Source organism: Melozone crissalis, unplaced genomic scaffold, assembly GCF_028551555.1.
Source record: "Melozone crissalis strain CALT ecotype California unplaced genomic scaffold, PUWL_Pcris_2 ptg000006l_1, whole genome shotgun sequence".
Lineage (NCBI taxonomy): Eukaryota > Metazoa > Chordata > Aves > Passeriformes > Passerellidae > Melozone > Melozone crissalis.
Genome location: NW_026535784.1, coordinates 51,170,514 through 51,197,253, shown reverse-complemented (window position 1 = coordinate 51,197,253; position 26,740 = coordinate 51,170,514). Strand labels below are relative to the sequence as shown.

The window sequence follows — 26,740 nt, the reverse complement described above, 5'->3', positions numbered from 1 at the left end:
GCCATATACCCAGGGGTGCCACCTCACTGTTTCTTCCTCTTCTCCCTCCAGGCTTCAGCCCTGGAGGGCTTCTATTACCAAAGAGATGCTCATCACTGAGACCAAACAGAAGTAAGCAAATGTGACAGTGACAAGACTGAAAAAAAGCAGAAATCAAAGTAATGTATTTTTCACTAGAGCTTACAGAGCCATTATCCAAAATGCCTGCATTCCTGCCTGCCTATGCACAGAAAACAATCAGGAGCCACAGCCCAAAGATCCCTACTGCAAAGCAGGATCATTCAGCATATTCACAAAAAAGATTCCACTATCAGCTTCAAAATGGACTAAGCATATAATTAAAACCAGGGTCCTGGCCTGTGCAAAAACATTTTTTTTGTTATCTTCAATTCCCTTTTTACTGCATTCCTACTTTGCCACAGATGAAACAGAAGGAGCATGAGCAATGCTACTCCTGCACTGGCAACTGTAGGATTTTCATGGGCATTTGGACTCAGACTCATGTGCTCAACAGAAAGTGAGAAAAAGGTCTCATTCAGCACACAGCACCATATATAATGCTGCCCTATCAAAATCTACATTAAACCAGAGTTACATGAGATGACAGAAGAAGGACGGGGATGGGAAAAGAGATAAGACAATAGTAAAGGATGAGACAATAAGATAACGTAGAAGGTGATGCCCTGCACTGCTTTCTTTCTCTCCCAGGAGTAAAATCTGGTTAAGCAAATAAGGTAATGTGACCTCAGTGAACTTCCTGTTTTGAGGTGTGATGTGCAATGCCAAACCTACTTGGTAGCAAATAAAGTCTCTCAGCATGAAAGTATTTTCACAACTTCTCAGCGTTGTCATTTTGACAGTTTCCTCTCATTTCCCACAAGATACTGCCTACAGCCATTTGCAGCTGATCCACACCCTTTTCCATGAAAAACAGACTGCACCCACACTCTTTCTTTTCATTACAGAGGTGGCAAAACACAAATTGAAACAATCTCTGAAACCCTCCTTGCCCAGCTGCTTTAGGACCATGGGTTCCTACATCCCATAGGGCATAGCAACAACATCAGGGCTGAAGGATGAGCACAGTAAATCCCCAAATTTAGGCACAGGGAACCAAGTGCTTTTGAGCTCACAGGAGGCCAAGTCCCGAGGCAGGCAGAGTCAGCGTGCTGGTCCCTTGGCACAGCTGAAACTGGGCTTCAGGGGGCACAGGAAAAGGAGCTGCATTTGCTGAACAACACATGTACAATGCTGCTCCTCCTCTCCCATGGCTTTACCAGCTTTCTGCCTCCATCCCACATGACAAACCAGAGAGGTGGCATTGGGTCAGCAAAAACAGATGGAGTACAACAAGGAAACTTGCAATATCAAGTCATACTTTCCTGTGGGTCTACAGTGAAATGTTACAAACTTACAGAGGAGAATCTTTGCTGTCACAAAAGCCAGGTGACCACAGAATCCACTGCACTGCTGGCTGTCCGTATTCCGTGAGGATCTGGGGCCTCCACTCACCACCACTGAGTCCTGACACTCTGCATCAACACTTGATCTTCTCACCATATCATTTCCCCCTTCTTTTCAACAAGCATTAGAGGAAAACAAAAATTATGGGCGCAGAGGCAAGTTCAAGCTATAAAACCTGCTGTAGCCTCACTGAGAAAACAACAGGAAAATCACAGGAAGTGTCACATTTTGACCATTCAAATAGGTATCTTACACCCAGGTCAACCTGGAAATGCACCTTCCAAACACACACAGTCATACCTGCTTCTGGCAGTCACTGCTGTTTGATGACCTGTTCTCCCACAGCCAAACTTACCCTGCTCCAACAGACATGCCCAAAAATTGCACTCACCTCTATGGGCTCAGAAGGGGTTTCGAATTTGGATAGTTCTACTTTGGCTTTTGCCTTCAAATCTGACAGATCTTCATCAGTCTCTTCCTTGGGCTCAGAGAGGGTTTCCAACTTGGAGAGTTCAGCTTTAACTTTGGCCTTCAAATCCGAGACATCGTCATTGGGTCCTTCATGGTATTCCTCCAGGAGAGGTTTGAGCTCCAGGGATTCAAATGATGCCTGATCTTGGCCATCCATGGGTCTGACATAGGCAGTTGGTTTCTGCTGCATTGCACTGGCTTTTGATGTCAAAGAAGGGGGAAAAGTCTGAGAGGAAGGCTGAGTGGTGCTGGTCAAGGTAACGGCTGGGCTGTCCCGACTTTCCTTCTCCTGTGATCCCGTCACCAAGTCCTGTAATGATTTGGTTTGACTGTAGGTTGACCCATGACTTTTGCTGCTGTTCTGTGACCTGGAATTGATATGCTGGCTGGAATGTAGAGGTGACAGGGGTGCCACGGGAGAAGACAACAAACATGGCAGGAAGGGAGAAAGCGCCAGAGGGGAGGCCTGCAGGCCGTGGGCCCGACCTTCCCCACTGCCAGGCTTGCCATGGTGGCTGTGGGGAAAACCTGCCTGCACGTCCCGGCCACCGCGGCCGTGCTCGGGGCCGCGGCTGCGAGCGCTGGCCGAGCTGCGGCTCTTGCTGTGCAAACCCAAAGCTGGCTCTGTTCCTGGCTGTGCCTTTGGGTAGTGGCTGGAGTGGCTTGGAGGGCGAGGGGGTACAACCATGGGTCCCACGGGTGGACGGCGGGTCAGGTGCTGGAATGAAGATGGCAATGCACGAATGGCCTTCTCAGGTGGCCCGGGGGCAAACTGAGGGGCAACGCTCTTTGGAATCCCTATAAGGTTTTGACAAGATTTGTTGCTCATGAACTCCTTGACCTCCTCATAATTGCCCAGCATGTTCTGAATTCGGCTTGACAACTCATCTCCTTTATTAGTCTGCAACAGAAGAACAAAGAGGTGAACATTTCAAAAGCCCCCCAAGAGATGCAGCTCATGGAAGAGACATTCTTCAGGTCTTAACTCAAGCACCACACATCACCATGAGAGAAGTTAGGTAAGCTCATCTTGATCCTGCAAATCTCTTCAAAGCAGATGGGACTGCTTGAGCCACTATCAAGCCAAGCTTGGTGCATCTGCAGCCTCCAGAAGTGTTAACATCAGATTCATTTGTTACACCCATAGCTGCAGACAGACAGGCAGCCAAGCTACTCCTGAGCACCCTCCCTCAAACTACATGAGGCCAGCCCAAAGTCCATACTGCTCCTGCACAACCAACTGAGATTCAAGCACATACTCTGAGGAATTGAAATTAAGCAGATGGGATGATGCTGCGTTTGTATTTACCATGCTCAACTCTGCTAACATCCTATGCAGAGCCACAGCTCTCCTCTTCTACCCCACCCCTCTCTCCTCCTCTCTTCCCTTCCCAGCCCCCCATACCATTACCTTGTAGGGTTCTGCAAAGAGGGGAGTTTTCTCAGAGAACTGTTTTTTGTCTTCCAGAACCTCCTGACTCCGTCTCTCTTTCTCTCGAATCCGCAGCAAGTTTCTGTCCTCATTGCACAAGCTTTAGGAAGGAGAGAAAGGAAGGATGATTAACATGGTGCACCAGTGTTATCAACAAGTATCTACTCTGTACAGAAACCCTGGTTTCAGACAATGGCTTCCATCCAGAATGAAAGCAACTTTAAAATCCATGGAATGATTATAGCTGACAAATCAGTTACATCAAGAATTTGCTGCACAACACAGTAATGTGGCACACAAGGTATATGCATCCTTCTCAGTGATTTCTATTCCTGATACCATCCTTAAAGAACAGTGGGAAGGAAAAAGCTATCCATCCATTTCATTGTGAAACAAATTGAGGAGCAGTCAGTGGGGGTGACAAGCACACCAGCTGGCAAATCCATTTGCAACAATAACTGTGAAAAACTAACATTCTTGTTGTTCAGACTTCCACCCCAACTCTTCACTGAGGAGTAAAAGAATCCATTATTTTGAAGGTGTAGCCGCTTTCAAAGAACAAACTTTGCCTACTTGACAAAAAACAAGGCAATGCTGCTTGGCAATAAACAGGCTTGAAAGCTGCTCACCAGGAAACCCAAGCAGCTGCAGTTAAAGCAATTACACAAACATATTAAAAAAGGTCTCAAAAACTCAGAAAACACCAGGTCAAATCCCCCTGTTCCTCCTCAACCACATCTACATGCACTCAGCTCCAGCAGCCCCACACCAAAGCACCAATAAACCCGTGTCACGTGCACAGCAGAAAGACCTCACGGCAAGGCAGACCCTTTAAACTACACCTTGCCTCTGAAATTCTACTGCAAAACAAGGGAACCTCTTGCTCTAATCTTTATAGACAGTGGGGAAGGAAAAGCATGCAGGCATCTCTCTCCTGCCCTATTTCTACTCTACTGCACAGTCTACTGCATACATACAATTCCTATATTCTTCTTCATACTCGCCAATCCTCAAGTGCCCACTTTGCAAGGGAAGAGCCTTGTCCTCCCCACCAGTGACATCTTCCCAGATGCTACACCAATAGCCACCCTCTGAAAGTTTAATCATCCCTAGAGGAGAGGCAGAGGACTGGCTTTGCTAGCAGTTAACCAAGAGGTCTGACTGCTGCAGAGGGGGTTTCCTGACTCAATGGGAGCTCTGGAAAATGATGCTGACAGATGGCAAATTTCTATATACGGAACTGCAGTAAGGATGTACTTGTACCACTAAGGCAGAAAAACATATTCAGGGGTTAGACTGTGCACGTTTAGCATAGTTTCCAACTTTGCTAGTGTCAAACTGTTTCCAAATATAGCAAAACAGAAGTGTCCAGTAATAGCTATGTACCCTACTCCCGCAAACAATTTTAAACATTCATAAAACAAAGAAGAAGAAAGCAGGAATCACTGACCACTGCTTCAGTAAATACCTACAATCCTTCTGTAATAAACTGCATAATAGAACCATTTCCCCTGTACATCTGATGTAATTTTGCATGTCAGCAATTTCCTATCTATAAGCAGTTAGCTGGGCAGTTACACTGTGTGCGCCAGAAAAGCTTTGTGCAGTCAGGTGAGGGAAACACCAGCTGCAAAAAACAAAAACTTTGGAAAAATTATAAGGCAAACTAGAAGCAATATTGGCTAGATTTGCTATCTAAAATGGTATGCTTGCAAATGATTTTTTTAAGTGAATGTATTTCACAAAAAGGCAGGCCACATATTATGACCCTGAAAATTGCTTTTTACTAAAATACTGTGCTTACATCCATGTGGATTACGGATGTCCTTCTATTTCTAGGCTGGCAAGCACTCAAACTCAAGTAATCGAGTTGTTTTGCTCAGAGGTTCTGATTACATTCAAACAAAAGGAAAACCCTAAACCACTTGAGTCTCTCACAACAATAATATTTATGATGAGAAGTAGCTATGTTTCCTATATGTACCCTGACACTGAATGTAAAGCAACTTATGTGCTGCTTGCTGCAAAGACAGCAGCTGTAATACCTCTAAAGGCCTTTTCTTCCCCTGAACCTTCCTTGACCCCAAGCTCTCTTCCCAGCAATAAATTCTTTCTAAAGAGTGTGGAGGGGGGGGTAGAGGGGAAGGGCAGGGACACTGCCTATCTGCCATAGCGCCAGTTCCTGAAGGTTTAAGAGGAGACAAAGGTTTCAGCTCAGGACCCTCCCAGCAGACAGGGGTGCTCACACAGGTACGGGAGCACTGGGCACTGCTCAGTATTCAATACCCTCACAGGGTACCATGGCCCAAGCTGCTGGCCATGCACAGTCGGCTGCCCCTGCAGCCAGGCCAGGGGTCACTCCCCTCCCCTTTGCTGCTTGGGATCACCACCCACCCTCTGCCTCCCTGTCTGAATCGGGTCAATGTAATTTTCATTTCGAGTTTTCCTCCAGCTTCACTGAACAGAAGGAGCTGCAGTTTCAAAAGCAGAAGGATAAGGGGAAAAAACACTAAGTAGCTATTTATTTAATAATGCAGTTGAGAGCAGCAGCCTTCCCCTCTTGAAGCTGCAGACAAGACCTTAAACTGCCTGAAGACAAGAACTAAAACCCCTTCCAATTCTATTTTATCATATATGTGTCACAAAAACCTTTTGAAAACCTGGGCTATGCTGTAACTCACAGGGCAGCTCCCTAAGGTCAAGAGTCAGGAAGCCAGGCAGAAAGCCTCTGAGAAGCACGGTCAGCTCAGGCCCTGCGTGGCCCTGTGCCAAGAGGAGAGGAGGTCTCCATGTCCTGCCAGGCGCCAGCAAGGAAACCCACGCGGAGACGCCGTCTGCCAGGCTCCGGCAAGGCGCCCCTCACACACCCACTGCCCCAGCCCTGCTACTGCCCAAGCTGCGGGAGACCCCCAACTCCTGCTCCTCAGGAACCTCTTCAGAGTCACAGCTCGGACACTCAGATTTTCCTAGAACGAGAACTCAAGAAAAACCTCAAAACCACCCCCAAGCTCTTCCTTACCGGTTTGCAAATGAACCTCGAGGCATGGCACCAACACACCAAGCACATGGGAGCCTGGGAGTTAGGGGATACATACACAGATCACCCCCATCCCCCAAAAAAACCCCAAATAGTGCTGAATTCTGTAGAATTCAGTAGAATTCTGCTAGGCTCAAAGCAGTCCAAGGTTAAGGCACTGCACTGGCTCCCATAATAAGGGATTTGGTTCAGGAAGTTCAGCAAAGCACACGCCCTGATCCGCAACATCACCCAGACTTGGGTCTGTAACAGAAGCCATAAAATGCTGACGTGCTCTGAAGCTGCTCTCAGCAACATGCCAGGCCTTACTCCATAGGTTCAAATGCTGATATGTGACAATCCAGGCCATGACAACATTTTCAAAAAGTAGACTAGTGCAGGAAGAAATTGTGCCTCTTATGTCCCCTGTGTTCTCCAAGTGAAAATGAAATGAAAATAAAAATTTGCTTTAACTGTAGTAAGATATAGTACTGGCTCCCAAAAGGACTTATCCAGGAGCAAGGAAGGAACGTGGAAAAAGGCTAAAAAGGAAACACACAGAGAACACTTCCCTCTCAACATGCAGAACCTCTTCCTCTGAAACACTGAGACACAACATTTCATTTTAGTACAATTGCAGGAAAATATAAATTTCTTTAAACTGTTTTGTTATTAACATTGACACTTTTTTAATGTGAGAAAACACTAATCATGATTGAGAGACATATTTTTGCTTAAGGTAAGACATCATCCCTGAAAACAATTAAACAGATCACAAGGATGCATCACAGCAGCCTTCCTGCAGCACCCCAGCTCAGTTCCTATTAAAATCTCCACAGAAAAATTACCATAATTTATAGAGCCAAGATACATCTGCAAAGATTAAATATGCAGTTTCCTTCATCAGCCCATCAGCCTGAAAAGAAGCATGGATAAAGTCATGGCACAGAAAGCTCCTGAGCATCACAGCTGTGCTCAGCTCCCACGCTGGTATCACCTACACAGCCTCACAGTGAGTGCAACACAAGCAGATGGAAGGACAACACTACAGCTAATACCAAACAGCATACAAAACTCCCTGTCCTAACCTTTGCTTCCTTTCCTTTATGGAGACATCGACAAGTTGTGACTTGCCAAATCTTTTAAGTTCTGTTTCACATCAAACACTATTTCTCAGAAAATATACAGTTTGAACACACATAAGTGGTAAGAGAAAAACATAGGGTAGAAGTACAACAGATGGTACAGTTAGTCAATCATTTGCTGCATCATCATCATCAATCAGCTTTGGTACATGCTTCCCAAAAACACATATCTTCACACTGAAGTGATATGAATTGGAATTAGCTTTTCAAGATTTTTCTTCCTCTAGCTCCTTCAACTCATCACATCTATCCAGCCCTGTTTCCTGACTATATGACGGGGTATCAGACCCACTGAGCAAGATATCAAGGCCTCACAGCCCACCTGTTTATCTACAATGACTGTAAGAAACCTCCTGGCAAAAAATTTTGGACAAAAAAATGGATTCCAAGAAAATGCAGCATTGCTGCAACCTTTCCTTCAAAGCATATTTAAAAATGACCCTGAATACACCTCTTTTTATGTTTTAAACACATAGCCCCCTAGGTTACACAAAAAAAAAAAAATTGAAGCAGAGAAGGCTGGGATGTTGTAACAGGCAGAAGGGAACTGCCACTTTGCTTAAGTAGAAGCTAAGTTGGCCTTTGCCAGAAGAAAAAAAAAAAGTTCTACTCTTGTAACATTAATCATCTTCTCACTCAGCCTCTCCTATGGTAATCTTTGGGTTCAAATTCTTACTTATTTGTTTCCTCCCACTGTTGCCAAGTTTAAAATTATATTCATTACTCAGCCATTAAAAGGCTTTTGCTTCCTTTCAGCATCAATAGGCCTTTGATCATCAAGCAGTTCCCAGGAGTAAGCCTGATCTTTTCCTAAGAACTGAGCCCCTGCAGGGCCCAGCGACTTTTGCAGGAACTGGGAACTCTCAGATGTTCTTCAAACATGACAGATCCTTCATAGACTCAACTTAAACCCCAGCGCAAATGGCTACGCGCTTAAAAACACACCCCAAAATTTCTCATCCCGTGGTCCACGAACCACTGAAGTCTCAAAAGAGGAAAAAGCAGATTTGTCAAAAGCAGCAAATATCTGACAGTAACAACCTTTTTTGTGTCTACTCAAGAGAGGCAAACAAGTGAAAAGTTTATGACTTGGACTTTCCCTCACACCCTGAAATGCTTAAAATCTATTATTTGGTCATAAACTGCCATGTACAACAGCAACTTGGGAAATCTGAAAAAAATGTGACAATTATAGAGCACATAATTATGGTGCCATAGCCGAAGACCTGAACAAATGAAGAGGCAGCATCTGCACTTGTGCTGCTGCAGAAATGAAGTCTCCAAAGTAACCCAGGCTTTCAGCCTCTGCCCATGCAGGTGACGTTAACAGAACAGTCAGAAAAGGTGTTAATTATAAGTTAGACGGGGAACACGAAAGCTGTCATTCTCCATTTAAATGCAAATATATTAGAAGGACTTTTAAGAAGGTGTGATTGTGTGAAGTGTAATTACAAGGAAAGCAGACAAGGAGTTGATGAATTTAAGGCTTTGTTTGTTCTGGATGTGGCAGGCAAAGCAGGAAATGTGAAAAATTTAAATCACCGGGTATGTGCAATGAAAAATCCTGACCACTTGGCCTGTGCAAGGCGTTCTGTACGCGGCAGGCTCAGGCACACATCCCAGGATTTCCTGCAGCCACGTAAGTGCTCTGACTGCCATTCAGCCCCGAAGGCATGCGTGTCTTTGTGGGGAGGTGAGTAAAGATCCGCAACTCCGGCGCTATTTCAGGGATCGGGTATGCAAGAAAGAATCCAAGCTGCTGGCGCCTTGGCTGCGGCTGATGGAGCAGCTCTAGTAGCGCAGTCTCGGACGGGACCCGAGTCCAGGACGAGTTCCCCAGATTTTAAGAGCCCTCTCATGGCTGCACACCAGGCAGCCTTGATTGCGGTGACCCAACCGCGACAAGACTGAACTTCCAAGTGAGCAGCATTTGCAGGCAAGGGGAGCCCATCCAAGTCTCTTCTCACCTCATCAGCAAGGATCAAAAAGTTACCTTTGTCAGGATACAGATAAAACAGCTGCCCCAATGGGTTTATTTTGCAGAGGTGACAGTGAAAAATAAGTTATTCTAAACTTCACTCTCTGTATCAAAATGGGAAGCATCAGTTTGCCTCTAACGCATTTACAGTGCTCTGTTGCACAGCTGAGCAAACATTTTCACACAGCCCCAAGCGCCTCCTCGCACAGAGGAGCCAGGGCCAATCTGGCCAGGCTCAGCTGGTACACCCAGATCCCTCTGACAGCCTGCTACATCCTGCCTTTGTCTGAGAATCCGCTTCCACGGAGAATCGGCATTCCCTGCTGAGCAGATCCTGCTCCAACCGGGCGAGGACTTTGACTCACCCACGATTTTCTCAGAAGTGACCTTTTCCCATTTTTATGGATTTAAAAGCCAGCTGCAGTCACGGAGTCTCTCATCCACAAAATGCAACCCGGCATTATTCCCGACTTGCCAGAGGGCGAGCGCAGGGCTGCTGGCACAGCAGGGTCACCAGCCCTGTGCCCCAGCCGCTGTTGCACAACTGTTCCAGGCACCTTCCCTGCCTCTGCAGCACCTGCAGCTTGCTGCGAGCTGCACTTCTCCCTTCATCAAAACGGAGGTAAAGCACTTGGCAAGTGCCGGGAACTGAGCGTGAAGACGTGAACTCACACGTGGCCGTGTCAGAGCAGCACGGGGGCGATTTGGGTTAAGTCAGTGTTCAGGTAGTAGGCAGGCAGCAAGAAAAATTAAGGTGAGTAGACCCGTCAGACACTCAGCTTGACACATTCTGCTCTCCACCAGGATCAACAGCACCTGGAACACCTCTCACTACTTGGGAATGGGCTGCCCTGCAACATTACTCCCTCCCACAGTGCTTCTTCCTCTTGATTATCTACATGTCACTTACAATAAAAAACATCATGCGTTTCTCCTGATTGTTTAAGTCAGCCTGGGACATGTAAACAAATTTAACTCATTGTCTTACAAACCCCAGCCCAGGAAAATTATGTGATTGAAGTAAAATCGGTGGAAGAATGCCAAATCTCAAGTTTTGTTAAGCCTGGCCAGATCCTCCAGCACTCTGCACTTCAGTGCCCGGTTTCAGCTGTTATCTCTAAGCCAAATCTTTCTGGCAGGGCTCTTTAAATCAGCAGCATGAGCACAGGAGCAGGGTAACCACCACATGGTGAGCAGCAATCCTTTCAGAGCATGTACATGTGTGCACAACTGCCCAGCACGGGGAGAAGGTGTTCCCCAGTGAAAACAGAGGCAGGATGGTGATATTTTATTAACTCACCCACCAGTAGCAAAATATCAGCGTCTCTAACGCTGACAAGGCACACTTGAATAGTCAGAAGTGGTTATCAGCTGCTGCCCGAGCAGTCTGAAGGCTTTCTTCAGTGAAGTGGTGCATGAAATCTCCCAGTGTACCCATCTGCCTCTGAATTCCTCATCTCAATGGCAGGAATCCAGCACCTGGGATGAACTGCTGGAGGCTTGCCTGGGAAAATGCATAGGGTACAACCTACATTCTACCTTATATAAAACCTATCCTACCTGTTCTTTTGGTTTTGCCTTGAAATTCCTTTTTTGCTGTTCTTGTTGTTCAATAAAATCAATAGATTTAAAGGCAGCAAGAGAACTGTGTGTTTGCAGTAGTAATGCACAAAAAGCAGAATGCAAAAATGAAATCAGGTTTCTATTTCTTTAAAGTATGTTCTAAAACAATGTTCTTTACTGGCAAATCATGAGAGATTAGGTAAAAAGGCTGTTGCAAAGCCTGAAATCTGAAAAGGAGCCAAATAATTAAGGGATCATCAAAAAGCATTTTTACCTTTCATATTAATTTCCCAGACCTATTTTAATTCATTTTTTCACACAATTGCAACGTTTTGGTTCACACATATTTCCACCTTAGTGGTTATAGGAAATTAAGCCATGCTTGCTGAGACCTACTGTTTCTTCCCACCTGATATCCAAATATTTTATTCCTCATGTAGCACAGAAATACTCAGTCAAGCAAAGCCCAATGGTCCCCTCCAACCTAGTTACAGTTTCTCCAGTATCCTCATAAAAATGATAAAGCTTTGAAAGAACTCTCAGCTAAAAGGCCTTAAGATAAAAAGCAAGTTACAGCAATGTAAAAAAAAGAAAAGTAACAATCCAGGTGATAGCAGCTGTTAAATTTCAGAAAACAAATGGTTAATTTTCTATGTTAAATAATTTTTCAAGTTAAATCAAGGATTGAAATCTTACCATCTATTTTACTGCCTTAGTTCTTTGAGAGGATACTGAAATGCTTACTGCATGTGCAGGAAGTCAAAAGCAGTAAATTTTCTATTTTAGGACTACATTAAAATTATTAAAGTGGACATGCCTTTTGTTCATTGATTTTATAGAATTTCCAAAATGCCACTAAAAACCCCCAACATTACTGTTCTCCACTACTGTAAAAAAAGAATTTCAACAAGATACACAGTTTGTAGAAGAAAACCCAAAATGTTTAGTGAGCAGCTGCTTCATGTGTGTGCATTTTAAATCCCTTCTCACACAACACTTCTCCCCACACAGCTACCATCTCTGCACATCTGGCCAAGTGAATCTATCACTGGTTTTTCCCCAGGAGCCTGCTATCAGCTGACCTTGTCCATGCTCTGACAAGCAGCTCCTATTCCATCAGTCACTCTGCCATGTGGCCCACAGGTGCCACAGCCTACACGTACTGTACTGCCAACATTCTCGCTTCACACACAGCTCAGCTGAGCTTGGCTCCCTTCAGCCATCCCCAAACCCCCGTTTCTTAAAGAGCTGACTCCATCCAGCTTGTTGTAAATGCTGTCAGACAGCTTGAAAGAGCTGGCAGTGAGAGCTCTGCAGAGCCCAAGAGCCTTTCACCTCAGGTTTCCTGCACAGTCCAAAGGGTCCTCCTTTCTTCCCTCTGTGGCCATCCCAGCTGAGGGCCAGCACAGGCTCCTGGAGCCAACAGCTCAATGCAGCTCAAAGACCAGCGTGTAAAATGTAACATCAGCCTGAGAACTTGCTCCTTTCCCGACTGCAAATTCTGAAGCTGTTCAAAGAATTAACTCCACATCAAATGCTATCAGTGCTTTAATTTGCTGTGAGGCATATCAAAAGCAAAACCTGCAAATATGAGCATTTGAAACTGTCTCAGAAATATGGATATGTGCAACTCTGCCTCCTCAATCTTTAATCCCCTGCAACCTATTAAACACAAGAACAACTTCTTGTGAAACATTCTTACTGTAAATCCTTCCCAAACAAGTGAGTAAATCAAATCTAACATGCTAAGAACAGGATAGTACTGTCACTAAATTGAGATTAAAAAAAGTTTAAAAATATGAAAGAGATGAATTCTTTCATACTTTCATAGAAATTAGCAGCAAACACATCATGCATGAAAGAAAGGTTTCCTATCCTTTTGAGTTTTTCACTTACATAACAGCATGTACCAAGTAACAGGTTGGACAAGTCTTATCTGCATAGCAAGGACTTCGTAGAAGCATAACAAGATTAGCAATGTTTGTTGAAAAGATCTGTTTATATGCTGAAAAGCCTATTTAAAAACCTTTCCTGCATTCTCTGCCAGATTCTAATTATTCCAGAAGTATTTTCTATTTTTTTTTTCATCTATACACAGAAGGGCCTGCTAACTTTCCTATGGTTTGTATCTGTTTTTCCATTTTATTAAGAGGTGCACATGCTCTGTAGCTGACTACCTCTCTGTGCTGGAGTTTCAAACTGCAATCGAATCATCAGCCTGAACAAAGCAGCTCATTGTCATTCTGAAAGAACCTGGCAAGTGTTCAATCTAAGCAAGAGCAATAATCCATGACAGGGTGCATTAGGCAGGTACTGATGCATGCCTAATGTACACTGCAAAGCATATACCCCTCCAAAATACACTCTGAAGTATCTTATCTCTCCTTTTTCCTGCTTTTTAAGAACGTTTACATAAGCTGTTACTTTTAGCAACTACAAAAAGCTATCCCTTTAAAGAATAATAATAAACTGGATACAAATACTCTCCCACTGCAATTCTGTACACAATTACTCAACATATTTCTGTTTTTTCCAATGAAAAAACAAAAAACAAACCAAAACAACAATAATAAAAAAAACAAAACAAAACAAACACAAGCCACATTTTCACCACGTGCACCTCTGTTTAAAAAGCACCTGTTTTCCCCTGGTGCTGGAAGCAGGCAAGTGCTCAGCTCCAGCACCATTAGCCACACTTCATGCAGGCAGTGGGAACATCACCCTCTGGCTCGCACCAAACCAACAGCCAGCTCCCGTTCCCACGGGACAGCAGCACGGCTCTGGCACTGCCGGGGCCACTGCAAACACTGCAAATCCCCGAGCTGCCTGCTGCAAGCCCGCTGCTGGGTCTGCCTCTGTGTGTGCCTGGCAGAGCCCAGCGGGCACCGGGCATGTCCCAGGCGTGCCAAGAAAGGCCAGAGCAGCACAGGGGCTTCTGCAGGCAGCTGAGCTCGGGCATCCTTGCCTAAGGCAGCACCGGGAATGCAGGAGCTGCATGTACAAGGAACTACACCTTGGGAAAGGGGAGTGCTGCTGGGAACCAGCAAGGCCAATTCCAAAGCACTTACCTCCCCTCCCTGAGCAGCACCTGAGTGCTCCTGGAGAACTGCTCCCTCCTAACCATGCCCTATTCTGGAAAGCACACAGCTGTACACCACATCCACAGCCAGCTCAATACCCAGCTAACAGCTGTTTCACCTGCTGCTCCTAACCTAGGTGAGACATCTGAAGGATGGACAGGGTTTCTCCAAGGACTACTGTATCTTGAAAGGCATTATCATTGACATGATCGTGGTCAATGTACCACATCTCCTTGGCTGCCTAAAAACGTGAGGTATTTTTTGTGAACCACGTAACACAGCAACCCCATGATTTTTACAGGGAGGCAGAGGGACAATGTATTTTCTAGCTGAAGTAGCAAACTAGTACATACCAGGAGTTATCTGCCAATAATTGGGCAATGTGCTGATTAATACTTTTTCTGGGTTGCCTAAGGACACTGCATGCATGAGTATCTCGCCACTATTAATTAATCACTCTTTGTGCTTTTATCCTGGTAGAATTTACATGTTGCACACAGTGAATACCCTGAATGAGGCAATTCCTACTTCCAAAAGCACTTACTATTGTCAGTTTATTTGCCCTGCTTAGCCCGATGCTCAGATTGGCAATAAATCATCATTCTTAGCAGCTGAAGTGTTTAGTGTCTTTCATTCAATATTCAATTTCTTTCCTCCTTGCTGTTCCCCCTGGAAGTACAGTAATCATGTGCTGAAAAGTCATTTACAGCACTGCAATTAAGAGATTATTCCATTAGGCTTTGTATTTCTATCCGGTTTTATGTTTCCATTAAAAGCCCTTTGTTAAACAATTGAGCAAACAACTTCATGCAACAGCAGGAGCCTCATGAGCTGATGCCTGTCAGGCAGAGCCCGGTGAAGCAGCCCAGGATGGGCAGGAGGGGCTCATGGATCCACAGAGACCCTCCTCTTAGGCAGGATCCCCAAACCAGGGACAGGACAGGCAGCATGACTGCAGATGGGCCAGTGTGGCATCAGGAATTGGGGGAGTGACTGCTGCCAAGAGATTGGGTGGAACTGGGGAAGAGTCCCTGGCCAGACACCTGGCCAGGAGTGGGTGCATTCCCCTGTAAACACAGCATCATTTCTTGTACATCTAGGAGCAGAGCAAAAAATGTCAAGGAAGTTCTACTTCCATAAAAACTGACCATCTCTTCAAGGAGCAAAACCTGAGAGCCAAAGGAAGTCACACCTGCCCAGACAACGACTGTGGTGATTTCACACCAAGCTTGTGACCAAGGCTGAAAAATCCCACCAAAATGCCTCAGAAATACACGTGAGGAGTTTCACCAGGCACATCCAGCATTCTGTTCACTCAGTGGTGACTCAGGGCACTTCCAGGGAATAAACCGCCTTCTCTGATAACGCCCTTCCAAGCCCTTACCAGTATTTTCATGGCAGCAGCCAATGAGTTCCTGCCCTCAACACCATGGTGGCAACAGACTTGCAAGGAGAATGAATCAGCACTGCCTCTCCCCGGGGTTCCTCATCCCTGCCCTCCCACACTTGATCCCAACAACAGCCACTCCCTGCCCTCAGGATGAAGCAGGAGGTCTGTGCTCCGCTCACCGAGGGACAGAGCAGATGCTCTACAGGAACCATGCACCGAGCTCCTGGCAGAAGGTTTTCCATTCTTACATGCAGGCTGCTGGACTTTTCCTCACCCCCGAGTGTCTGCCCAGAGCTACACTCAGTGCCAAGCACAGAAAGCCCCTCCATAACCCGTGTGCCAGCAGCCAGCTTCCCGCAGCGTCACAGGGATGCGCTGACTCAGGATTGCTTCATCTCTCTGTACTCGCTCGCTGGCCCCGAAATTCATTCATGAAACATCCACAAACAGAATGAGCAACACCCCCAACAGCAGCTGACACCTCGCATAACCCAGGTAACATCCAGCCAAGCCAGCTGTAGAAAGCTAGGTATTTTCAAGAAAATGCAAGTTGATCACAGTAATTTGGAATCACGGGTTAACCTTCTCCACACACACTTTTTAACACATTCAGTAACTTTTCCATCTTGCCCAATTTCTTGGTTAAACAGTGACTAAAACACAGGCTGAAAAAGAGTAAAATTCTGCAAAGCAAAACTTGCCATAAGTATTTCTGGAAGCCACTTGAAAAAAGGGAGTAAGGAAAGAGTCTCACTATTTATGCATTTTTCTATTCTTCTTGAAACTTCCATTAATCCTCAGAAGAGCTCTTAGAATCCTTCCCAACTAGCAAATGGTGCCTTAACTCCCCATTTTTTCACTTAACAGCCCTGCTTAGAAATGTGGAGCTTGTAGTAATGCATACAACAGGGAAAGAACACAGGAAATTGTAAGGTTAATATCCCTCCCTTTTCTACATCTCTTTTTCTGTCACTTCTCAGTTTCAAGCTGTGAATCCATTTTGAGCACTTGCTTTTACACATGCAAAACCCATTCTCAGTGTAAAAGCTCCAGGTCAAGAATTCTTTTTGAGCACAAGCTCAAGCAGAGCTCTTTACCAGGAACACCCTTTTGAAGTGGACTTGAAAACTTAAAAGCCAAAGGAAACTAGAAAATTAGATACTAGCATAAATTCCTCTTTTCACTAAAGTACAACATTGCCTTATAATACACAGTTTAAGTCTCTCAAAAGATATGGAAGGGGTAGACCAGCTGGAACCCAGTGCACAAGCTGAAGACTACAATTTGGCCCCAGATGAGAACAGCATAGAGAAACCCAGAGGAACCAATAAAATTTGGAGCAGCAGCTGTAACAACACCTTGTGTGTTCACCCTGCTGAGCCCTGGCACATCAATTCTCACCACTGCCTCAGTTTTCAGCACACCCTTGGCCAGCTGAACTCACACAAACCATTTCAATCCTCCTCTGGTTTCTACTTTCCATTGAGACTCAGCGGTGTGTAAGCAGGATCCTAGATCTGTATCTAGGCAGTGCCTGCACCTCCCTTGCACTCCCATCTCATTTGCACTCACCCACGTGAAACAGAAGAGGAAGGGGTGAAAGAATAGTTCAAGGGCCTTCTAAGAAAACTGCATGGCTTAATTAAAGACCTTTTAAATGTATCTTATTAACCTCAGCAACTGCTACTGGTTGTTCAGACCTCCCCCTCTCTAGGGGAAAGAAAGAAATATTGAACAAGTAAAACCAAGCCATTATTCACTTGGCAGATTACTGTACACAAACAGCCTTTCAAGTTGTTACATTAAAGTAAACACAGCTTGTATCAATATCATCTGTACTTTTCCGTCATTAGGCTGCCAGGGAGGAGATGGCCCACTTTCAAGGAAGCAATTTTTACAAAAGGAAACCATTAACTTGATATTTAATCGATGAACAAAGGAACAGGGAAGTGAAGAAGAAATAGCCCAGAAGATGGGGATGGGACACAGAAGAGAGTTTTCTTCACAATACCTTCTTTTATATGCCATTTCTATCAGACTTTTCCATGGGGACAGGGGGGATACTTTCAAACAGGATTTTGATGTTTTCTCCTTCTATAGTTGAAAATAGGACCTTTTCTCCTATTTCTACTGTTTTGACTGGCACAAATGATGGCCAAATCAGAAAGTTACAGGAATAAGCACTGTTAAGGGAGCTGAGTGGAAACAGTACTGAACACAGGACCCCTGGCTAAGACACTGTGAGCTCCATACGTCTCTTTATAACCAAGTACAGCACAGACACCAAAGTCAGTTCTAGCTAAGAACTGAAACCACTGTATTTGGCCAATGTTCAGCCTAAAGAACAGAATGTCAACTAAATGTTCATTAGATTTAAAAATTAACCCAGACTGCATCTGGGTTTATAAGCATTACAGGATGAGGGGTTGTGTGTGTGTGTGTGTGTGTGGTCAATATCTTCTTTGATTTGGGGTGTTTTGGTAGGGTTTGTTTAATACGCACAGCTCCTCAGTTTTCACAATTCTCTCACAAGTTGTTCAAATAGTAAAATAGTAAAACAACATCAACACACACCAATACAGCTGCCAAACCAGATCCCAAGAAGGTTTTGGTTGCAATTACCAGATTGTGCAATAATTACAAACTGCTTTCATTTATTCAAGAAGTACAGAAGGAGGTCCTGGCTGTGAAACACAGTGCCACACTACATCAGCTGTCTATATTGCAAGAGGAAGAAACAGCAATAGGTTCCCTGCACATAAATTCTGTCTGTCCCTCCAAACATGCAGGAAAAAGGGATGGGTAATGAAAGAAACCTATTTACTGTCAGTCAGTTCATCCAGTTTACTTAACTGACTTGGAAAGAAAACACCCTTTCCAAATCATTAAGAACCAGACCGATTCACATGTTTAAGTAATGGAAGAACCAGCTTGGGAGCCAAGTTTTAATGTTATCAATTTCTGCAGACTGGCAATTTCATCCATCTGTTTTACTCCACTGTGGTCCCACTTGTGCAGAGCTGCACTGTCAGTGCACCATGGCACCAAACAACAGCAATACTCATCAGTGACATGCTCAGGTAGGTACAGAAACTCCACTTTGGGGCTCGCTCACTTGGAACCAAAACCAAGGCTGAAGTTATCCCACCTACCCACTAAGAGCTTGGAACTGGTTTGGAAGGAAGAGGGAACAACAGCAAATAGTTAAAGGCATCTTCAGAGGGAAATTCTAGACTGAAGCTGCTAATGTTTTTTCTTCTCCCATCTTCATTTTGATTACAAATAAATAGAGAGCTGCAAGGGAAAGCTTTGTGCCACTTAATTCACTAAATGACCAAGCCTTTTTTCATATGTAAAACACTGAGTTACTGAATTTTCCCAGTCAATTTAGGTCTATTGTTCTCAATTCCTCATTGCACAAGTCAACTTCTGCAATGGCAGAAGTATCCCAGGTCCCTGAATAATAGATCTCATTACAGTGTTTCTAAAAGCAGATTAGACCTTCTCAAAGAACAGCACATGATTTTACCTATTTTTCTCTCTCCCCAGTATGGGTGATTGCAGAGAATGTTCTTATGCTCTAGGACTAGTTTTTTTACCCCTGTAGTGCATTACACAGAACCAGGCATCCCCTCTACAGAGGGCCACAAACCCAGCTAAGCAAAGAGAGCCTGTTAATAGTTTGCTGAAGCCAGTCCATGTAAAATGGATAGGGGTTTGCAAACAGATAAAGATCACCTACAGTGTTCCAAAACCTCAGCAAAGTGATCACATTCCCTTTAAATATTAAGGCACTTGTTCATCTTGCTTCCAGAATGAAAGCTACAGAATGTCATGCATTAAATCAGAAACCCAAAAATCAAACCAATGACCAATTAAAAGTTAACTGCTGGATAAAGCTGAGCACTCTGCTGCAAGGGAGTTGCAGGGTCTCAGCAAAGAAGGGAGACACAGTGGTCCAGAAGAGCTCTTTGGCCAGCACAGCCTACACCCACCATCACACAGCCATCCTCCCAGAAGCCATGTGCCAGAAAAAGCAGCCTCCTTCACCAGTATCATGGAGCTCACACTTGGGCCAGCACAGTTATCTCACCTCTGCAGTGCACTGCTGCCTTTCAGCTGTGCCAGCACTTTTCACAGTAAAGAAGGTCTGCAGTGACAGACAGACAGACACACATGGCAGCTTCCAGGTAGTGACAATTCTAAGGGAGTCTTCTAAAAATCCGAGCAAAGCTCCCTGCTCTGCAGCACAGAGGGACAGACCAGGCTCTCTTTCTGTTAGCACATGTTATTTTAGTAAAGCCAACAAGAAAAAGATCTCTAGACTGACAGCCTGTTCTCAGCAGCGCCACAGGTTTACTGACATCAGGAAAACAACTTTTCCTAGAACAGCTTGTTCTGCCGAGGGCTTTGGGGACAGGGAAAAGAGAAGAATGTCACCAAAGCACTTCTAAACTGCCAGAATATTCCCTGCCTTCAGATTAGGATGATTTTTCCAAAATAGCCTACGGGGGGAGAGGTGTATTGAGAAATAGCTGCATACCAGTTATGAGGGAGAGTTTCTGAGCTCTGCTTGAAAAGACTAATTATGCCAGTAATATCTTTTTAAGCAAAACCTTACAAACTGCAGAAGAACAAAAAACCCAAAAGCAATTTCTTATCACGTCTCCAATTCTCCAGAGATGTAAATATCCCTTTACTGCTCCACATTTTAATAATTCCTTTCCATTTCAGATGCAAGCAGACAGCTGTATTTCAAAATGCAGTGCCCACAGCTCAGCTCAGGGAGGAGGCACGTGCACTGGAGCTTCTCACACACCTCACATGCACACACCACCTGCTAAACACCCTGCCATGAAAGAGCTGATCATATGTTGCTGAATACATCCCTTGCTGCTTACAGCTTATACACTATTCTAAGAAGCAAAGATATACAGAATAAAAACACTACCATATGCTCAAGAGTTTCCTCTTTTGTTTCTTTTTAAAATACTTCTTACTCAGGTTTTGGTTGAACTGGTGATATAGGTTTTTGTGGTTTGTTATTTTTTGATGAGCTTTTGGGGTTGGTTTTTGTTGCCTTTTTTTTTTTTATTTGCAAGTACAGAAATGAAACCCACAATTCTTGCAGTTCTGAAAAGGAGTTTTGCTGTTGTCTCTGAGGTTAACCATTAACAATTTGCTTGTTGAACTTTCTCTAAAAATTACAGCAGGGACATTATTTTCTCTTAACCTGATGGTAACATTGCAAAAACAACAGTAAAGGAAAACTTTAGGTTGCTAGTACAATAAACATTCAGAATAACTGAAGAAAATGACAATTCTACAAACAACATCTAAGCCCAAACTAATCCAGAAGTCAAACATCTTCCTGAAGCATTTGTGACGAAGGTTGCCTAATCAAGTGTACCAAGATACCTCAGCTTGACAATTCTGAAGCATTAACAGGAGCAGATCAACTTCTCAAATGCAGTTTTGTGCCCACACACCTGCTCTTTCTCCCTGTTTGCCACCTCCTCCTTCCTATGCAAGAATAAGGCAGCAAAAGAATTGCAATTTTTTAAAAAGCCATGCAGTTCAATAGGGTGATAAACAACTTCTGCACCTCAGCAGCAAAAGAGCTGAGCTGGGGGCTGGCTCTGCACACAGCAGAGAGGGAAGATGGGCTACAAGAGTTCTACCTCTCACCACTTTCCACAGCTGCTTGATTCTGTACTGATAGAGAATTCAACTTCACTTCCCTGAATTGTCTATGGATAGGCCACTGTGGAAAATCTTCTCCTAGCACACGCAGCAGCTCTTGTCTGTTCCCCACAAGAGCATTCTGCTGGGGAGGCAGCTCTATCTTAATCCACTATGGTAACACCTCATTTGGGAGTGATAATTGCCCCAGCCAGCCCCACACTCTTCTCTTTTTTATCATGGACACAGATGAACCGCAGCAGCCAAAACTGCAAAACATAAAATAGCCAGTACATTTTCCACTATAACATACTACAGGGGGAAAAAAGCTCCAGGCTGTGTTCAAGACTGAACAGAAAAATACTTTATTTTTTTGCGGCTCGTGCATCTCTACAGTAACTCTTTTGTCATGCCAGGTAAGCAAACTCTGCACCCCCAACCACCCAGCACCCAAGCCAGGCCCTAGGATGACACCTTGCACTCTTCCTCACTTCATTGCCCTCCACCTCACGGGAAACAATGCCATTGTAGCATTCCCACCTAACTTCAAGGGGACACCTTTTCTATTCTATTTTAAAGGCATTTAAAAGCTTCATGTATCATTCACTATGGCTCCTCTCAGAAGAAAAGTGCTGAGGAGTATTTATGCACCTCATTAAAAGCTTGTTTCCTGCTCTTCATGCTGCATCTTGCAGTTGTACTAGCAAATGATTTTCTCATAAAAAGCTGTGAGAAGAGGCCTCTCTTTGTAACACAGATTCAGACACAGGAAAATTACATGACCTAAGAAAACATTCCCTTGTATACCAACTCAAGTATGCCATGACAAATGTACTTCAAAATTTTCAATGGCCTATTGCAAATTGGAATATCCACTGCTAATAAAACCAAACCAACCTGAAAAATTCACTTCCCTGTGAGCATCTCTGTCTTCTGTGTGGGAGTGTTTCAGCCACAGGTCTGCCTCAGAGCAACTCCACGCTCAGAAAGTCCAGGCAATAAGGAACTGCAAACTGAAAATCCCCAGCAGCCCACAAAACATGCCATAGACCATCCAGACATCTGGTTCTGGAGAAAACAGGTCTGTATTTCTAGGCAGGAGTGGTAGCAAGCAAAACCAACAGGGTTTCATGGGATGTTTTAGCTTTCAATAGACAAGTAAACTCCAACAAGATATTGTTTCAGCCTTTCTTGACCTCCATCAGCTGACTGGAACCTAGCATCACCAGGCAATACTGGCATTTGCTTGTATCAACAGGACCCATGAAACAAACAAGTTATGAAAAGTGTCCTTACATCTGGCCTGGAAAGTTGTGAAATGACACGGAATGAACTAAAGCTGCATCATTCAAAGTAGCTTCTCCTCAGGGAAAAGCCTCAGCTTTACTCTCTTCAGAATTTACTGTCTTTTAAATATAGATAAAGCCACATTTTATTTCTGCAAAGCACCACGTTTTTTCTACCAGAACGGGCAGTACAGTCTCCTCTCAAGACTCTTGTGTGTTTAGCTGGTACAACTTGGCTTTAGGGGGTGGAAACAGAGGGTTTCCCAGGTTGCTGCCCATCATTACCCTTCCCTGCAGGGCTGGCTCAGGAGAAAGAGCAGAATGAGCCCAGCAGGGATGACAGCACAACACTCAGGTTTCATGTTGCTCTGACTGTGTACTGTATTCACCTATGTCCAAAGATTTGGAAATTGCATTGGTTCTGCACACCAGAAATGATGCTAACCATGACCACACTGAAAAGCAAGTTATAGATAAGACAATCCAAAATGCTTAGCATCCAAAACAACAAAGTATTTTGTTTATCCTCCAACTGTAAATAAATGTAACCGACAGCACCTACAGACAATTTTAAATGACCTCAAGCAGCCTGAGATAAGCAGCCTGCCTCTTAAAAAAAAGAGGCAGATATTCATCTAAAGATCCTCAGCTTGCAATTGCTGCAGCAGAGCAGGTATTTTAATGAAGAAAGAAGCAGAAATGATGGGCTCTGTCAGTCTGTCCCACACTCCTCCCAAGGGTCCTGCCATATTCCCAGAGCAGCTGAACGGCACATGATGAACATCACACCACAGTCGACAAGAAACTAAATTTGTCCTTATTCAGATCAGCTCTGCTTCTGCTCACAAGTCACTGAATACACCACAAAAACCTGACACAAGCCCTGTTGCCTGGGGACACCACAGGCATCAGATCATCTGTGCCCTCCAGAAGGGAGCACACAGAAAGCTGCAGCTGCAAACCTACGGCTCAGCGAGCAACTTAAAAAACCCCCACAACCCCACATTATACACAAAAAAAAGCTAACTGGAGGATGGTTTCTCCAGCTAATACCTCCAGATGTAAGCTACTTGCAGCAGCTAATGGGAGAAGCTGATCATTCTCAAACAGCTGAAACCAAACCATGCCCAACTCACCCTGCAAGCATTTCTTATTTCTTAAGATCACGATTTTAAAGAATGCTGTGGCATCCATTAGCACATCAGTTCCTCAGTTATCACCACTACAACTTTTAAAATGCTGAGGAGCAGCAACAGGTAGGTTTCATCACCTTGTTTTCCCTACACTTCCACCCCTCAAAACTGTGAAGCCCAAATGCCAGGTGAGCTAGTGAGGATCACAGCACTGAAGCTGAGGAAAGGATGCTGGATTTTCTTGTTTCCAAACAAGCATCCTCCCCTGTGTCACACCACTTTCGCTAGCTAAAGCAAACAGCATGTGAGAAATAGAAAACGTGAGCAGATGGAGGAGAGCCTGAAGGCCTCGCACAGAGTGATACACAAACCACTACTGAGCTCAGTATCACACCACCTCATCAGTAATTTACTGAGCTTGCAAAAATTGCCTGTATTTTTTGCAAAGCACAAATAAACACAGAAAGCTCACCCATTTCTTTTGTCAGATGCCTTGCAGAGTAAACCCTATGACATGTTTTGGCAAAATGAATTCTGGAGACATGTGGCTTCTCAGTCCCATGCAGCAGAGTTCTAATTATTTATTGTGAATAATAACTCATCCTTTACTATTGAATAAAAGCTTCTACATACCCACAAAGCACATTTTTTTTTAAATGGGATGGATACCCCTGCAGATCTATGCCACGGAAACAGAAACATCACAGGCCTTCTGGCAAATGCAATCTCTGTCCTACAGACTCATTTCTGCTGCTCATATGCACTCCTGCTCTCTTTAAATGCCTTAAAACAAACAATAATCAGAGATCTTAACACTGATCTTCAGGCATACAGAAGATCTGTACTCACTGTGCTGAAATGCTCTGACACAGTTTTACAGCTTGAGCACCTCACAGCATTGTGACAGAAGCAAAAGCCAGCACACAGGATGGAGAAGGAAGGAGGGTACAGAATGGCAGGTGCATGTCTCGTCCCCATGCCTGTCTCAAATGGCAGCTGTGGGGCACAGTCCTTCCACCTGCCCTGCAGGATCCAGCCCCACAGTCCCAGCGCTTGGACCATTTTCCTGCCTTCAGCCTGAGCCACTCAGCCTGTAACACTTGGTTCTCTGCACCATTCACCTTAGGGGTCAGGGATGTGGCTCCCTGGCCCCAGCACCACTCTGCCCTTTCCTGGCCAGCTGGCTGAAGCTGGGGGTACTGCTAGGACCCGGCTCCCCCGTGGCCTCCTGCCACCCAGCAGAATGGCTGTGTGACCTCTGAGACATCAGGCACGTCCCTGGCCTTGGAGCCAAGCCAAGCTCCAGGGCCAGCCAGCATCCCCAGGATTTATGCTGCATCCAGCATGCGGTCCTATTACAGCAACGCTGATAATGCAGGCCGGTAAATCATGCAAAGGGATGACACAAAGGAAAAAAAAAAAAAGATGCTAGAAACTCAATCTTTACCTTTTTGTTAAGTACTCTTTATGCAAAATAGTCCCAGTATTGGGAGAGTAGGCCATGGAAGCTGGAGAAGAGCTCAGCTGTTAACCAAGCAATCAGTCTTCCCCTGCTTCTTCCCCAAACCGCAGGGCTCTGTCCTTCTCCAGTTTGTAATTTAAAGCCAGCTCTTGGCTTCAGACCTGCAGAAAGGCACCACTGTGAAAATGCACTGTGAGTGCCAAACTTATGTGTAGGATACACCACCATTTTAATTTTTTTTTCCTGCCTGCAGGAAAGGGGAGCAGGGTGCCTGATTGGTGTGGGACTAAAGAGCAAAAATTAATTTCTCTCTTTGGCATTTCTGAAATCCCCATTAAGGCATCGTAAACGCTAAAAGGCATTTAACAGGTACCTTAAATAGCACTGCTCTATCAAGTACTACTGCTTAAGAAAAGCTGCCTCCCCCATGCTGAGTGTGAAATTAACTTCAGGCAGGACACTCCCCAACTCCCCCAAGAGCAGGCAAAATGCTGCTTCTTTAAAACCCTAGCTGAAAAGTATTTACCGCAGATCGGCGTTTTCGCTTGAATTTTGCTCCCTTACAGCAACTAAGTAACTCATTCCCGTACCCTTCTCTGTTGTAACCATACCTAGAAAATGTAACCTAGCATTTTCTACGCTCGCAGCTACCCAGCAGACACAACCTGCTTCCTTCCCCCTGCCCACTCGCCATCCCAGCAGAACCATTCCCCACCTTCTGAGCCACTGCTGGAGGCAGTGACAGAGACCCGCTCACGCCGGGCTGGTTAGGGGCGAGCAGAAACAAATACACGCGAGAAGAGAATCAATTTCAAAGAGCTTTTAAGCAGACAAGTCCACCGGGGAGAAGGAAATCGGTTTCAAGGAGCTTTTAACTTGTTGGACCGGGAGAGATTTGACGGGGAGCAATTAAGACTTTGTTTTTCCTGCTGGAAGAAAGTTTACGCCGGGAGGAGGGAGCGGGCACGGCGGTGAACAAAACGCAAGGACAAAACCCACCCGGGGCTCGGGGTAAAGCCCCACAGCCAGCTGAGCCTGGGCAGGAGCCAGGGCATCACAAACCCAGCTCCAAGCCAGATGCACCGGGCGCCACCAAAGTTGTTTAGTGCCGTACCTCGACTGGGCAGCCATCGCGGGGTTATCCTGCTAAACGTCCTCTATCCATGAGCTCCGTCCGCAGCTGTCCAGGCTCTATCCCGCTGCCCAAGCCCGCCGTCCCATGTGCCGGCCGCCTCCCCGCCGGTGCCCGGTGCCGCCGCGCCGCGGCTCCCCCCGCCCGGGCGGCCGGCGCAGGGCTGGGGCTCGCTCATTTTGATCGACATCCGGGCGCCCGGCCCTCCCCCGGCCGCCGCCAGGGAGGGGGGCCCGCCCGGCCCCGGGGGACGGCCCCGCTCCGGCCCGCAGCCGGCGAGGCCCGGTGCCGCCGTTCGCTCGGGCCGCGGCCCCGCTCGGTGTCGCCGCGGTGCCCGGGGCGGCAGGACCGGTGGCAGAGTGAGCCCCGCGCCCGCCCCGCGCCCGCCTCCCCCTGCCCGGCCGAGCGCTCGTGGTACGGCCCGGCCTGGCCCGGCGGGCGGCGGGAGGGCCGGGCCCGGCCCGGACCCCTCCTGAGGCGAGCGGGCCGAAAGGGCACGGGCCGGG

At 45.6% G+C, this 26,740-nt stretch overlaps 1 protein-coding gene across 1 annotated transcript in view; it reads right to left on the bottom strand.

Annotated features, from left to right (window-relative positions):
* Window positions 1-26,278, bottom strand: part of AFF1 (ALF transcription elongation factor 1) — a 66,510-nt gene extending 40,232 nt beyond the window's left edge. The window contains exons 1-3 of the mRNA XM_054295731.1: window positions 26,217-26,278; window positions 3,347-3,467; window positions 1,856-2,836 (exon numbers count right to left, since the gene is read on the bottom strand). Of these exons, the coding sequence (XP_054151706.1) occupies window positions 1,856-2,836; window positions 3,347-3,467; window positions 26,217-26,233 (1,119 nt within the window). The 5' untranslated portion in view covers window positions 26,234-26,278. The remainder of the gene's footprint in view (window positions 1-1,855; window positions 2,837-3,346; window positions 3,468-26,216) is intronic.
* Between the last annotated feature and the right edge of the window lie 462 nt (window positions 26,279-26,740).